The sequence below is a fragment of the Myiozetetes cayanensis genome, unplaced genomic scaffold (assembly GCF_022539395.1).
Source record: "Myiozetetes cayanensis isolate MyiCay16 unplaced genomic scaffold, myiCay2020 scf12, whole genome shotgun sequence".
Lineage (NCBI taxonomy): Eukaryota > Metazoa > Chordata > Aves > Passeriformes > Tyrannidae > Myiozetetes > Myiozetetes cayanensis.
Genome location: NW_026086826.1, coordinates 7,842,015 through 7,856,750, shown reverse-complemented (window position 1 = coordinate 7,856,750; position 14,736 = coordinate 7,842,015). Strand labels below are relative to the sequence as shown.

Genomic DNA, 14,736 nt, shown 5'->3' with positions numbered 1-14,736 from the left:
CATGAAGATAGCTCTGATTGTAGAAATCTGAGACAATGAGTGGTAGATATTCTTAACTCTTGCATTAGTTGTTACCAAGTATGTTGCACATATTGTACCTTTTTACCATCCTTTGAAAGAATTAATCAAAACAGTGAGGAGGAGTTTCTGTTAGCAGACTTGTTTTCTGATGCTGCTGAAAAAAGCTACTTCCAAAATGTTTTATCTTAAAACTTCTAAGCTAAAATAAATCGTGATTGTATTCTTAGATTGAGGAATCTTTTAAGCTGAAAAACAAATTTCCCTCCAAAGGAATTTTTTATTTTAGACAGAGATATCAAAGAAGAATGATCCTTTTGCTCCTGGTGGAACAACTGTTACTACATCAAATGATCTAGGTAAAAGTAGATTATACACATCAGACTTCTTGGGGTTTATTTTTATTTGCTTTCACATGCTTTTGGTTTTAGTCTTTTAACTGAATTTGCAACAGAGCATTTTAGGGATTTTCTATGTTTTCTAAATTTTCCTATAAAGTGTGACATAAGGTGCCAGTTTGCAGAGGGGGATTTTTATAAACCAGAACTACCTCTTTATCTGTAGCCTGTATCACTGAAGACTGATTCCACAAAAAATGTTCCTCTGCTTTACCTAAAGCTGGTACAATATCCTGATCTAAGTGTTTGGACTATTTGGATGGTTCGTGCTGCTTCCCATTAGGGTTGTTTTCAGAGATTTCTTGGTACTTTCTAAGTAACATACAAGATAACTTCTGTGCTACGAGAAGAGATGTGGCATAGAGTAGTAACTACTTCATCAAAAATTTTTGCTGCTACAGTTTGCTCCTTCTGTTTTGCTATGACCCTCTCTCATCTGAGGGCTAAAAATGTTCTAGGGAAGACTCTTGTCTCCTGTTTTCCCAAGCTGCACTGACAAGTGATAATCCAAAACATGAATCCACATGTGATTTTGTATTGTAAACAGAAGTGAGCTCTTGTTCATGTTCACATATATATATCTATATGTATTTTTATATATATATAGATATGTGTATTTATGGGTGCATGCACACAAAAAACCCCTTTGTGTGTATACATACATGTATCTCAGCAGAACATCCAGTAGCATAGTTATCTGATACTTTCAGTGGAATTTAACTTTTTTTAATGGAGGAAAACAGAAGACCAGTATTTCTTTTGAATTACTCCCTGTTCAGGAGATTTGTTATTCTTAATTGGAAGTTGACACTCAGAGTTTTTGTAAAAGCTACTTAATAACCTGAAGTGCTCACCTCATAAAATACTTCACTTGAATTAGTCTATGTTGCAAACTATATAACAGTTGCTACTTTGTAGTGGGATTTTTTTTTTCAGTGTCTTTCATATTTAGCTTTTAATCTCATTCTGTGTGCTTGATTTGTGTGTATTTAGCTGCAGACCCCTTTGCCTCCCTGTTTGGAAGCGAATCCTTTGAAGGTGGCTTTGCTGACTTCAGCACGCTGTCAAAGGTAATGTGAAGCTGCTGCTGCCACAGAAAATGCACGAAACTGCAGTGACAAGACAGAGCTTACACTCTCTACCAACAGTTTCATTACAGTTTTGCCACTCCTAAAAATTTATAATGGCTGACTTTCTTGAAAAAGAGGTCTTGGTAGTAAATTGTCTTGTCCTGCAGTTCCGCTGTGAAGAATGCAGTGTAATCTTTGTGGCTTTTTTTTTTCTCTTTTTGAAGTGATATTATAATTTATGTATTTACTTTTAAATTTGCTGAGCTTAACTGCAGAAGTATTACTTTTGAATGTTTAAACTGCATTCAGCTTTATAGTGCTGTACACACTAACCATTCCTAATTTTTCTTAATTTTCAACCTTCTGGAGCACGTGGATGATACGTGTAAAAACAAACAAAAGTCTTCTCTTTTGTCTTAGCCCAAACTTTCAGTTCTGAATTAATACTGCATTATTGAAGAAACAGTATAGTAGCATTGCACTGAAAATGTGTATGTTGCTGTTTTCTTTGTTGAAGGCCAACAATGAGGATCCCTTCAGCTCTTCCACGTCAGGCTCTGTCAGCAGTGTGATCATAACTAAAAACTTATTTGAGGAACCACCAGCTAAAAATGAGGATGTTCCTCCTGCACTGCCCCCCAAGACAGGAACTCCCACCAGGCCCTGTCCACCACCACCTGGTAAGAGCTGACAGTGAGAAGGGTTAACAATCAGCTGCTGAGTGTTGGCAGTGGGACAGTCACAGTGAGGGGACGGTGAGGGGTCTGAATCTAAAATGAATGAACAAGATGTGGAATAAATCCATTCCTGATCTGTTGGTCAGATCCTCAGAGTTATATTTTGCATGGTGTTTGGGGTCATTGTTTGTTTGAAGAGGCAAAGGATTTAGAAAACAGGAAAAAAGAGAACTTATTACAAGTATGTGCAAGAACACAGCATAGCTGCAAATTAGAAGGTCACTGATGTGATACACTGTGAATCTTGCATTAAATTATGTTCAAAGTGAGAATGTATTGTGTTTTATCCGTAGCAAAACCTCCGTGTTTAATGCAAAATTAATTAAATAGAATTAAATGACTGGCTCAGCTTTTCAGATTAACTTTTTCCAGGTGGCCTTGCCAGAGGTCTGTAGTAGTAACAATAATAAACACAAGTTTCCTGGGCTGTTTTCAGTGGTAGTGGAGTCCTCTGGGATACTCCATGGCACAAACCACTCTGATTTCCAGAAATGACCATGATTGTCAAAGATAAGCAACACCTTGTAGTTGCAAAACAACCTCTTGTTACAACAGACTCCTTACTCTCAATTTTTTTTTGCAAAGATAGGAAAATATGTTACTAGTATTCCTTTTTAAGTTTCTGTCCTCTGTTTCATTGTCTTTAAAAACTCTACTGCATCATTTTTTTTCACTATTACACTGTATGGATGAATTTTAAGGTGTTTTGGAAAACTGTAGCATGAAACTTAAACAACTATTCAGTTTTCCTCAAAAGAAGAACACAGATATAGGAGTGTTAATATTGAAGTTTAAATTCAGGTGTTTAGTTTCTAAAGTTGATGTGAGATCTGGTTCATGCCAGTGCCTTGCAAGTCATCAGTTTCATTGTAAATAATATTAAAACAGCTAACGTGGGAAGTGATGATATTTGAATGTTTGATGTTGGTCCTTATTTAAACAGAAAAAGGATTTCTGACTTGGTTGTATGGGAATGCCTGTGACGTGGTGCACTTTTGGAATCCAAGCTTCTAGGGGCAGAACAGCAGCATCCTTAACAGTAGATGACTAGGGAAAAGTAGCCTGTTTTGAAATGCACAGTTAAATATGTGGTTATCTCGATAACCGCTTCAAATAAATTGATTTCCTAATGGAAATAAAAAATGGAGATGCTTAAGTGTATTTATTTTTAATTATTCCCTTGGTCTGATTCAAAACAAGGGAATGCTTTTTCAAAGAAATGCCCAAAAATCTTACTCTTATTTCTTCATGTTACTGGAAAATGTGTAGAAGGGTTGTTGCCTCTGAATTCTGTTGCCTCCCTAAGTACTGATAAGTACCTCCATTTCTTGATTTTGGGGAAGATTTAGAGATTGTATATTTTATATTCTTACAGTAATTAATCTTTCCTGTGCAGAAATAAAATTCCCTGGATGTTTGGAGTGCTTCTCCCACATTATTCAAGAAAGATGCATTTTTTTGCTAATAATAGAATCATAGAATCACAGAATGGTTTGGGTTGGAAGGAACCTTAAAGATTATCTTGTTCCACCTCCACTGCCAAGGGCAGAGACAACTTCCACTAGACCAGATTTCCTCAAAGCCCCATCCAACCTGATCCTGGACACTTCCAGGGATGGGGCAGCCACAGTGTCATCATCAGTTATAGACCAGAACATCATCAGTGAGTGAGAGCTATCGTGGCAAGGTTATCTGGGAAGTGCCTAAGCAAATCATACCTTCCCAAGGGGGTATTCTCTAAATCCAAATTCAAATCTCTTTTGGTCTTATGAAAGAATTTTTAGGCTAACTTATAACAGTGATAATGCAAAATAATAAGCACTTCGGTTCAATTCTGAGTTTTAATCAAAAATGGCAACAGAAGCAAGTTTTAAAATATAACATTAGTGTGGAACCACTTGCAGAACCTGGTAGCAGAACTCAAGGAACTGCACTGAAACCTCTTCTGTGAACAGTAACATACAGGGACAGCAGTGGGATGAAATTCAGCTCAACTGTTCTTGGAACTTATTTGGGTTAATGTCCTCAAAGGCGTTGAAACCTGACTGAGGTTAAGTTGAAAAAAGAACAAGATTAGTGGGAACTTGTCCCTGGTTCTGTTTATTTGCAGCTATTTAGGCAAGAATTAACAAAATAGTTCAGCCTGTGATCATACTCTCTCATTCTATTAGTTTAAAAACTGCAGGAGTTCCTGGTGTTAGGATAGTGAGAGAATATGGAGTTTTGAGGACTTAGACATACATGATTATATATTTCTGGTCTCTGAATGAAATTGTGTTAACTTGATCCAAACAAAGAATAAAAGAGCTTTGCTGGAATAATCACAGACAGTTGATGAGCAGAAAAAATACTGTGCTGATAGAATCGATGCTGTTAGAAACCGCTAGAAATTCTCTAGCCAAAATAATTAAAATATAACTTGTGTTTCTGAATCATTAACATACATGTGTTCCTTTTTACACGATTAACCTTTCAGAAACTATGGACCCTCATTTTTTAAACTGTCAACCCTTCCTCTGAAATTACAATTCCACTAGTTCATGGGAAGAGGTTGCATCCCAAGTACCTTTTGAATTGTTTTGGGGTTTTTTTTACTAGTTTTGGCATGTTATTACCTGCTATCCTAAATTCATTTTAAATTCATTTTAATCTAAGGGAAAAGACCTATCAATCAAATAGACTCTTCAGATTCCTTTAAACCGAGCGATCCATTTCAGCCTTTCCCCACCCCAGACATTCCCAAAGAACAAGAAGCAAATCTATTCTGTGATCCATTTGCTCCCACCAGCATCAGTAAAGAGGCTGACCCCAACAATTTTGCAAACTTCAGTACTGTGAGTAAACACTTTTTCCATTTGTTTCAGTATAATGGCAGCTTTGAAATGTTCACGCTGAAGTCTTCAGTCTAATTTCAAACATTAATACATATCCCATGTACAAAAGGGATATTGCTTCCAGTTAAAGCAGTGTTTACATTTGCTTTACAGCTGAGGCTGTCCTAAAACACAATACTGCAAAATGTTATGGCTAATGTTTAAATTGCCTTGGTTTTATGAGTTTTTTTCGTGGAGGCCTCCTAGCTTGTAGAAAATAGGACTTTAAAAATATCTGTGTTCTAGGGATTATCCATTTTATCAGTGTGTGCTGATAAAATTACATGTCTATAACAAGCACACTGTTAACTCTGCAGTTAAAAATAATGCAAAATGTGATTTTAGTTTAGCTGTCACTGAACTGTTTGGTCGTAATTTTAATGTACTGAAATATTGATAAACAGCCTCTTAACATTGTATATTAATGAAATATAACTTGTTGAGTTTTGAGTGGCTAGTAAATTCCAGACTGATGTTCAATGAAGTAAAAAGTAGTAAGTGTCTCTTTATAACCAGAATTCATTTCATAGAAATCCTGGTGTCCAAGCAGTAGAAGCAAATCTAAAGGTTTGTGCATGCCTATATATTATTTTTTTTTCTTTTGAGCTTTTGCAAGTAGGATATTTGAAAGGCATCCTCTCACTTTCAAGCCTGATACCTGTTAAATGCAATTTGCATTTACAGGATCATGACCATACTGCTTTTTTACCTCTTCAGGCCTAATAAACCATATGCTTGATGGAAGTAAACTGAGGATTGTCAGGCTCTCAGAATAGACTTGCACTGGTTGGTGTGTCTTGTAGCATGATAACTTCTGAAATGTGGTTATTGATCTGTGTTATTTGTTAGAGGGACTGAGAATGCCAGTTTGGAGGAGATCGTGTGGAGAAAGTAAAGAATGGTCTTTATCTTTGTGAAGGAAAAAATTACTGAAAATTACTGCAATTGCTGAAAATATTGAGTAAACTGTGGAGAAAACTGAAGTGTTTCTACATTTATTTCCCAAAAAGGCATCTCAAAGCAAAGAGTAGCTGGAGTATGATATGATAACCCTTTCAGAGTTAATGTTGGGATGTTCATGAAGAGATGGGCTTCACCTACCTCTTAGTTTTTCTGCATGTTTACTAGAAACAAACTTTAGCATAATCTTTCGTATTTTATTTAAGATAAACTTACTTTAATTACTTAAACTCTGTTTAAGATTAACTGTCTCTAATTTGTCATCATTGTACCACAGATATTTAGTTCACATTCCGCTCACATCAATATACATGGAAATAATCTTCTTTTTTTCCCTCTCATACCATGCTGACCTTTCTCTGGATGACTACTAAGCCTCTAACTGTACACTTACCTTATTACTTTGCTGCTTCTTGGCAGAACTCTTTTTTTCATGTACACATTCAGAAACAGTCAGTCTACAGCTAAATGTCTGCAGTCATTGTCACCTGGAAAAATCATCCTTAATGAAAGCAGGGTAAATCAGGATGGCCTAATACTGTGCATAGGGGTGTGATTTGCAAAATGTTCTGATTTATTTTTTTCTTGTATAGTCTGGGTTTGAATTATAGCACTTTCTGCTCAAGAACATTTTTGAAACTTAATACTGAATTTTGAAACATGGCATATTTCATTAAAATACATGAGTTGGATGGCTTGAAAGCAGTTCTTAGTAGTTAAACCTTAGACTAAGCCAATCTTAATAATGTATTATAACTAAAAACAAGGAATATTTTGGAGACTAGATTATATACAATTATTGAAAAACTGTAATTGTTGCTTATGACAAGAACTTGGACAGTCATGGTTATCTCTGCATTATTAATCTGATTTATTTTGTCTTTTAAAAATGCAGTATTCCACTGAGGAAGACATGATTGAATGGGCTAAGAGAGAAAGTGAGAGAGAAGAGAAAGAAAGATTGGCAAGACTAAAACAGCAAGAGCAAGAAGACTTGGAACTGGCTATTGCACTCAGTAAATCTGAAATATCAGAAGCATGAAGTTTAGAATAAGATTTTATCTCATGTAAACTGTTCTGTCCCTTTTCCTGAATACCTAACCTATTTAAACGTTAATCAGAAAATGCATATATACAAGAAACTATGAAAAGTTTTAAATTTCTGAAAGTGATGTGAATGTTTCTGCTAAATTCAATCCTTTTGGCTACTGTTTGAGTAACTGTTAAGTTTAGCATTCAATTCCTCTCAAGTTTTCAGGAGAACAAAGTACTTTTCCCAGCTGAAAGCAAAATCCGTTTAAAATGCAGATAGAGAGATGGTGGTTTGACTGGAATCTATCAGCAGTTGGTAATTGAGCATGAAGTGAACACAGCAATTATTCTGTCGTGGCTGACTGTCTCCCATCAAGCAGTTAGTCATTGCAAACCTTTTATCCTTCTAAAGAGGTTTTAGTAATGCCAGAGTTGTGGAGTGCTTTATTTTATATGTATGCATATGGATTTTTCTCCTCATTGAAGATTTTATGTTTGATTTGACATAATCTTCACGGAGTCTACATCAGAAAGAGCGTGTCTTTCTGTGAAGCCTTCTTTGCTTTTACTTGCATGGTCATAGGTTTTAAGACAGACCTGTTATTTTGTTTTATAAGGCAATTAAGCTGAAGATTCATGTGCATTTGCTGTTGGCTAAGGTGACTGTCAAATTGTGAGACCCCACTGCTGTTGGAGCCACTTTTGCCTGTTAAATATGCAGCTGAACTGGCAAGTTAATAAGTTCCATTTGAAATAGGATTGAGAATAGAAAGAAAAAACAGGTAGTCTGATTTCTATTTTTTTTTAACAACAGTTGTTTTCTGTGTATGTAATTTATTGAATGCCAACTGATAGTTGCACCTTAAACTGAATGATTTCTGAATGGTCACTGAGTCAGAGTAGGATTGATAGAATGTTAATGAAAATAACTTAATGAAAATAACTTATTGCTCATTTTGAAAGAATTCTATTTGGAAAATCAGTTTCATTAAAATAATTTTCCAAAAAGAATAATCTTGTGCCCTGTCTAAGAAAAATCAATGATGGCAGCATAAACATCTTTTTTTTTTTCTTGCACTTTTAATCTGCGGTATTTCTTTTGAGGAAATCAAAGTGTTTCAACACACAGCACTGGGGCAAACGGGGAGAACTCAGCCATGTTTCAGTATATTTAAGCTCTTCCCATTACCTATCAATGCTGCTGTTGCATGAGTTTGAGGGGTTTCGATTTTTAAGGAAAAATGAGTAACCTGACTGGGATAGGTTTTTCTTTTGCACTGGGAGATGAGCGTTTAAACACCTGCTCAAAAAAAGTAACTTCAAATTTTGCAAGTATTAAATAGTTATGACTTATCTTACACTTCTTTGTAATGAGTGTACACTAATCTTGCAAATCATATGCTTAACTGGATTACATAGTTTCTTATCTTTTGTTAAAAATGTATACTCAGTGGACCAACACGATATTATATGTATATATTATATATATATTCCTGCTTTCCTTTACGGAATTTAAAGTTTTGAGTCATTTGATGTTACATTTCATGTTACTGACTCTGACTATAGTACTTTTACTCAGACTACCAACAAACCACTGCTGTGAGCTAAAATGGCATTACTTTATGAAGTTTTAACTGTTTGTTTTTTTTAAACAACTTGTTCAGGTGGGATTAGCCTCTATTTATAGACTTCCCTTTTGTTTAAAAATTCTAACAATAGCCTGTAATTATGAAGAAATAAAGTTTAAGTACATAAATGTGAACTGTTTGCCTGTTTTTTCAAGAGGGTGCTGCGATCTGTAAAGAAACAAGTGAATGTAATGCAATGTAAGGTGTTCTGGTTGTAGCCTGGTGGGAGCGGGTTAATTTTCAGAGAGAAAAGTTGCCTGAATCTTGAGGTTAGCTGAAGTGCTCACTAATCCCAGCTGTCACTTGCTTCATCAGGAGTTGTGGCAGCTTCAAAGAGAACTCAGGCTACTCTTGCCCAAGGATTTCTGCCTGCACAGGGGTTGCAGAGCCCAAATGTTTAGATACTTAAGGTTTATCTGTGAAGATACGGAAGCATCCTTTACTGGCTGCTGCCAGCATTCAGGGATCAAGAGATCTTTAGTTTAACCCAGCATATATGATTCTTTTGAGTATGTCTGTCAGCATAATGTGTCCCCCTATGTGAAGGCATAGAGTGCTTGGTCAAAGATTTAGGAGTTCCAACAACCATTTACATGTGTCTTTGATCCTTTTGTTACAGCAGTGCTGGGTTTTAATAGACTCATCTAAGTGGACCCAAATCTCTTTGCCTATTTTCTTTTAATGAGATATCAGTGTGATTAGGCAATGTAATAAATATCTTCATTAGTTTTATCAGGTTCACACACATTCTTGAGGCCATTTGAAGCCGTCTCTGGGCTGTCCATTAAGTCTCCAATCAAGTTTGCATCTCAGATTCACTTTGCCTCTGGTTGTGCTGCTTTCAACCCCCTTTCCCCTCCAAACTGTGTGCAATCCATTTCACTCTTTATGATGAAATTGAAGGTGGTTGTTAATCATTTTGACTAATTTGATATCCTCTTTTCACTGTCTGACTTCCTACATGATGATGTTCTGTCATGTAAAAGTTTCTGTTGCATTCACAGGATCCCTTTGGACTCTAAAGAGATTACCTTGTGTCTGGCAGATGCATTGGACACTTGACAGTTACGATTCCAAGGCAAGTTATCTGAATCCACTTAACTAGAAACTGTACTGGACAGTGTACAGGGGATGGATGTTAAGTCTGTTGCATCACTCTGAAGGACTGACAAGGAATAAAATGGCAATAGTGGTGCTTAATGAAGGAACTGACATACTGGGCTGAGCAGGATTCTCTGGAAAGCCATCTGCTTCAGCACAGTGGACTTTATACCAGGAGATTTGATGTGACAGTGAATGCAAACCCTTCTGCTTGATACTGAAAAGCTGTTGTGTTGGACCTCAGTGTTGGAATTATCTATTTCTCTGGCCTTTGCCACCTGATGTCCCCGCTGTGGGTCACCTCTTCTAGAAATAGCATCCAGCTGTCAGAACTGTGTTACCTCCTGCTGTTTCCACAGTAACTTCTCATCAGTTTCATTTACCTACTTAAGTTTAAATTGGCTGTTTCAGAATCTGAGTATTTTGCAAAATTATGAGTTCAGTATTGGAATGTTTCAGTCAGGCTTTAGCCATTGAGTGCATGGATGTGCAACCTCCTGTTCTTGCAATACTGACAGAACAGAAGAGGATTTGTTTGCCTTGAGCAATTATAAAACAAAAGTCAATGTCAAATTAAAGTAGAGTGTCAGCAATTCACACTGGAAGTAGACAGTAATTTTCCCAAACTGAAGATCCTTCCTGATGCAAGTTTGAAGTTTGCTACTTCTGGTAGGTAGAGTGGAGCTTTAGTTGCCCATGTGAGAGTTACTGACCTCTTGAGTTCTCTGCAGAGTTGTGTTTCCAGGGAGCTCTGAGACTAAAATGAAGAAAGCTGCAGAACTGGAAAGAAAGGGAGGGAAGACAATGTAATGGTAAGGAATTTCTCACGTGAGGGAGAAGTCCAAGAGGGGGAAAAAAAGAAAGTAAAAATATTTTCCTTTTGTGCTTATAGACTCATAGATTAATATGAGAACTCCTCATTGGGGTGGAAGCTTCACAGTAAATTTTGGCCTGTGACTGTTATCCCAGGAAAGATGGAAAGGACCTTTTAGTTTGTCAGGTGACAAGCCATCAAGTCTAGTCAGTAATATCAGTCATTTTCATCCACAATCTCTACAGAAACAGACAAAAAAAATACATACATAACAGCAGCTGCATTGCTGTTCCTTGCTCAGAATACTTCAAAATTCCTGCTGTGCTAAAATGGAGAGATCTGAAGCTGCCTGGACCTTAAGATTCTAACTGAAAACAAAGAGCATAAGTTTTCAGAGCAGGTGATCAGGTAGCTGATAGATGGAAAAATGCTGCATTGTTTGGATGTGTGTTCAGGAGGTCAGGATGTTGTTTCTAGTTATCTCTTGCTGATTTAGTAAATGAGTTTGGACAAACCACTTAATGCTAACCCATTTCCTGTTTTCTAAGTGATAATGGGTCTGATAGTGTATTGTGCAACTGCAGTAATCTGGAAAGACAATCTTGTGCAGAGTAGGAGGAATTTTATCCCATTTTACTTGTGAGTATCCTGTAGGTAGGAGAGATGTTATAAGGTGTTTTCTTTGCTGGTATAAGCAGCCAGTTGCACTCCAGGACTATACAAATTACTGGAAACAGATCAAGAATTTAACAGAAGTGCTGCTTGGAACAAGATACTTGCTTGAGGATTCAGTTTGCTGATAATAGAGGGAGAAGTTCTTACCTTTGACTTCAGAGGCCTGTCCCAGCAAGGGATCCTGTAACGCTGTGAACTGTCAGCTGTGGCAGGTTTGCACCTGACAGACTCATCCTGATCCACTCAGACTGGTTTTCCTGCGTGGCCAGACTCATAATGTATTCTGTTGAGACTATGTAGCATTGAATTTCTTGTATTCAAAGCAAAAAAAGGTCTTTGGGATTGTGTTCCATAGAATGAAGTCTCTCCTGGGATGCTACCTCAACAGGTGCAGTCACTTATAAAGAAAAAACTAATTTTGAAAGACTCAATGGATTTTTATGTAAAATCCTTCTTGTAGATTTTTTGTAATACTTATCTGAAGCTCTATTAGTACCTTGTTTTATAAATGTTCTTCTGTAATAGAGGTTATGGTCATTGAGTTCCAAACAGTTCTGAGGAGTTTGGAGTATGACTCTCATTTTGGGCCCAGTAATAACTTTTACTGAATAATTAATTTGGTTGAGGTTCAAACCAGTGACCCTGAATGCTGAAAACTGCATGTAAAGTACTTGTTGAACATTATATATTTAAAGTCTCTAATTTTCCCTAATATGCTATCCATTTATCTTAAAATATTTATTTTACTGTCACATATTAAAAGCACAACTATTCTCAAACATACAATCATATGCAGCAGGGAATGACTAGTTCAAACTGCAGTTAAGCTAATGATGCAGATTTGTCCATTTTAGCTTTTTTTAACTTTGTCACTACAACATAGAATTCCTAAGAGTTGTAAAAGGCAATTTAGAGTGTATTCAGGGGTGGTTACTAATAAAAATGTTCTTGAGGTTAAATATGTCTGGCTATTGAAAATGGGCTGTGTCTGAAGCGTAGAACTACACAGAAAGTTTTGTTTCACTTGAAAGCTGTGAGCTGGAATGTACGAGCTGCACAATTCAAAGAATTAAGTTTATGTAAACAGGTATTTTACGTTGAGAAATGTGGTTGTGCGTGTGTACGAGAATAGCTCTGTGGAGGTGCTTGTCACCACTCCTCACACCATCACTCACTGAGATAAAATGTTTGATTTAGCTAAGACAATCATGACGTCTTGCCTGCTGTCAGACTAAGGAATCACGCCTAAGTCGATGGATGTGCTCCCGTCACTTATCTTGGCTCCTCGGTGGGAGCAGCTGCTCCCGGAGCACTGGAGCGTGGGGCAGGCCTGCCACCTCCTTCTTGTTCCTCACATCACGAGCCACATTGTCGGTGTGCAGCTAATAAATTCTTTCTTTTTTTAACCTTCTACACCCACTGTTCCCGTTAATGTGCCCATTGTTTCTTTATGTCAACCCAGTCCTTCTGTTTGTCCTGCCACTCCCTCGGCCGTGTATACCTTTGCCTTCTCTCCCCAGTTCATTTCCTTCCACAGGCTCCTTTCTTTTGTTAATCTTTTTTGAACTGTTATCCCTGTAACCCCAAAGCTGCGTGATTTATATGATTATAACATATGTAATCGCCAAAGCAAAACAATTCTTCCAGTATTGCGTATCTACTTGCAATTTCAGTGGGTTTAGTTTTCTTTAACAAGAGAGGTGAGTTACATTTTTAAATGAAATATTTATTTGCATATTCATTTTATGTTTATGAACAAAATAAATACATAAATAATCTGTTAACAACCTGACCCATCGGAGGGGTGAGCACTGTGAGGTGTTACACCTGTGGTACAACTCGCCGACCCCTCTTCTGGGGGGCAGGGGGTGCACCCAGGCACATCCCGCCGTGGCAGCAGGTACAGAGCGCAGGCTAATTGAAAACTGGCTAAATAGGAATGGTATTCTCCTCGTGCTCTTGCTCCGGAGGGGAACGAACGACTCCAATTCCAGCACCCAGCAGTGCTGCCTGCCCTCCCCTCAGCCCTTCGCAGCGGTGCGGGGCGACACGCCCGGGTCCCGCCCGAGCGCTGCGGTGGTACCGTCACCCCGGGGCATCCCATGCCATCATCCCATCCCATCCCATCCCATGCCATTCCATTCCATCCCATCCCATCCCATCCCATCCCATCCCATGCCGGCGGGGGCGGGCGCTGCCGCAGCCGCTCACCTGCGGGGGCGGCCCCTCCGCCCGGCCCGGCCCGGCCCTGCCCGAACATGCGCCGAGCTCCGGCTGCCGCCGCTCCACACCATGCGAGGCGGCTGCGGCGGCCGCCGGGAGCAGCAGCAGCAGCAGCAGCGCCAGCCCTGCCCGTCCTCCCCGCTGCCCATCGCGACGCCTCCATGGAGTCCCGCCCGGCCGGCAGCGCCGGCGCCCGGTACGGGGCTGGGGCGGGGCGGGGGCCGGGCCGGGGGTCCCCGGGGGGCAGCGCCGCCTCCCCGGGCGCTCTGGGGATGCTCCGGGCCGGGCGGGATGAGCGGTGGGATGAGCCCATCGGGAGAGGATGGTCCGGGTGCTGGAGGGGGGCGAGGGCGGAGGGTTCCCCGCGTCTGGGGCCGGTCAGTCGAGTTTGGGCCCCGCTGAACCGCCCCCGACGGGCGGTCGGTGCCTCTGCGGGTTGAGGCGCCTCGTCCCATCCCCGCGGGCCTGGGGCTGCCCAGGTGGGGACCGGGCCACCCCTCGGGCCGCTGTGGCCACCAGGCTGACACAGCAGCCGGCCCTGACCACCTGTGTGCTCGCTGACACCCCTTCCCCTGGCTCCCCCCCGACCGCAGCGACTGCGGGGGTACAAACTGGCTTTTGCACTTTCGGGGCTTTTTCTTTCTCCTTGGACAAAAGCATTAGCTTAAGCTAATTTCATACCTGCGCAGCAGCCCTTCAGTAGTTACATGCAAATTGACTTTGGGCTTCAAAGGGGTGTTGAAGAGCGTGTCATGTCTGTGGAAGACCGTGGAAGATCAGATCCTTTTCCTTGAGCTCCTGTTTGCATAGCTTGCAACACACCTTGACAGCGCAACACCGGCCCTAATTACTCTGTAACTCAATACCTTCTTGCTCGCCCTCATGAACGAGCTGCAGGTGGATAACTTTCTCCATTCCAGTGTGCACTCCCACTGCCCCTAAAATACATAAACTTCCCTTGTGTGCGTGAGAGAGAATCTTTTCTTCTAAAGCTGAATCAGTCTGTAAATAACATTCTTCCCTGCTGATGACGGTGTGTTAAATTTTAGACGTGGCTGTATTAAAGGTCTTGCTGTGGATTTTCCATTTGGCATCAGACTTTTGTGATAATCTGCTTTATAATCTGTGCAGGAGTAGAAGCTTTTAAGAGTGCAGTTGTTGGAGAGGTCAGCAAATCACTTCTTAGAAGAGTGGTAGTGTATCTGTT

General features: G+C 39.6%; 2 protein-coding genes across 6 annotated transcripts in view; both read left to right on the top strand.

Annotated features, from left to right (window-relative positions):
- Positions 1-8,850, top strand: part of EPS15 (epidermal growth factor receptor pathway substrate 15) — a 67,206-nt gene extending 58,356 nt beyond the window's left edge. For 2 of the 4 annotated variants that reach the window (XM_050306857.1, XM_050306858.1), the window contains 5 exons: positions 308-377; positions 1,410-1,486; positions 2,004-2,166; positions 4,879-5,057; positions 6,952-8,850. In XM_050306857.1, coding sequence (XP_050162814.1) covers positions 308-377; positions 1,410-1,486; positions 2,004-2,166; positions 4,879-5,057; positions 6,952-7,098 — 636 coding nt within the window. In that variant the 3' untranslated portion in view covers positions 7,099-8,850. Of the gene's footprint in view, positions 1-307; positions 378-1,409; positions 1,487-2,003; positions 2,167-4,878; positions 5,058-5,626; positions 5,664-6,951 lie in introns of all 4 variants that reach the window. The other 2 variants (XM_050306859.1, XM_050306860.1) reach the window with 2 other exon arrangements.
- Positions 8,851-12,987: 4,137 nt separating this feature from the next.
- TTC39A (tetratricopeptide repeat domain 39A) overlaps positions 12,988-14,736 on the top strand; it is a 45,233-nt gene continuing 43,484 nt past the window's right edge. The window contains exon 1 of one of the 2 annotated variants that reach the window (XM_050306868.1): positions 12,988-13,006. Coding sequence is in view for 1 of the 2 variants with exons in the window: in XM_050306866.1 (XP_050162823.1) it covers positions 13,691-13,725 (35 nt within the window). In the remaining variant the exon portion in view is untranslated. Of the gene's footprint in view, positions 13,007-13,614; positions 13,726-14,736 lie in introns of those variants that run through there. The other variant, XM_050306866.1, reaches the window with a different exon arrangement.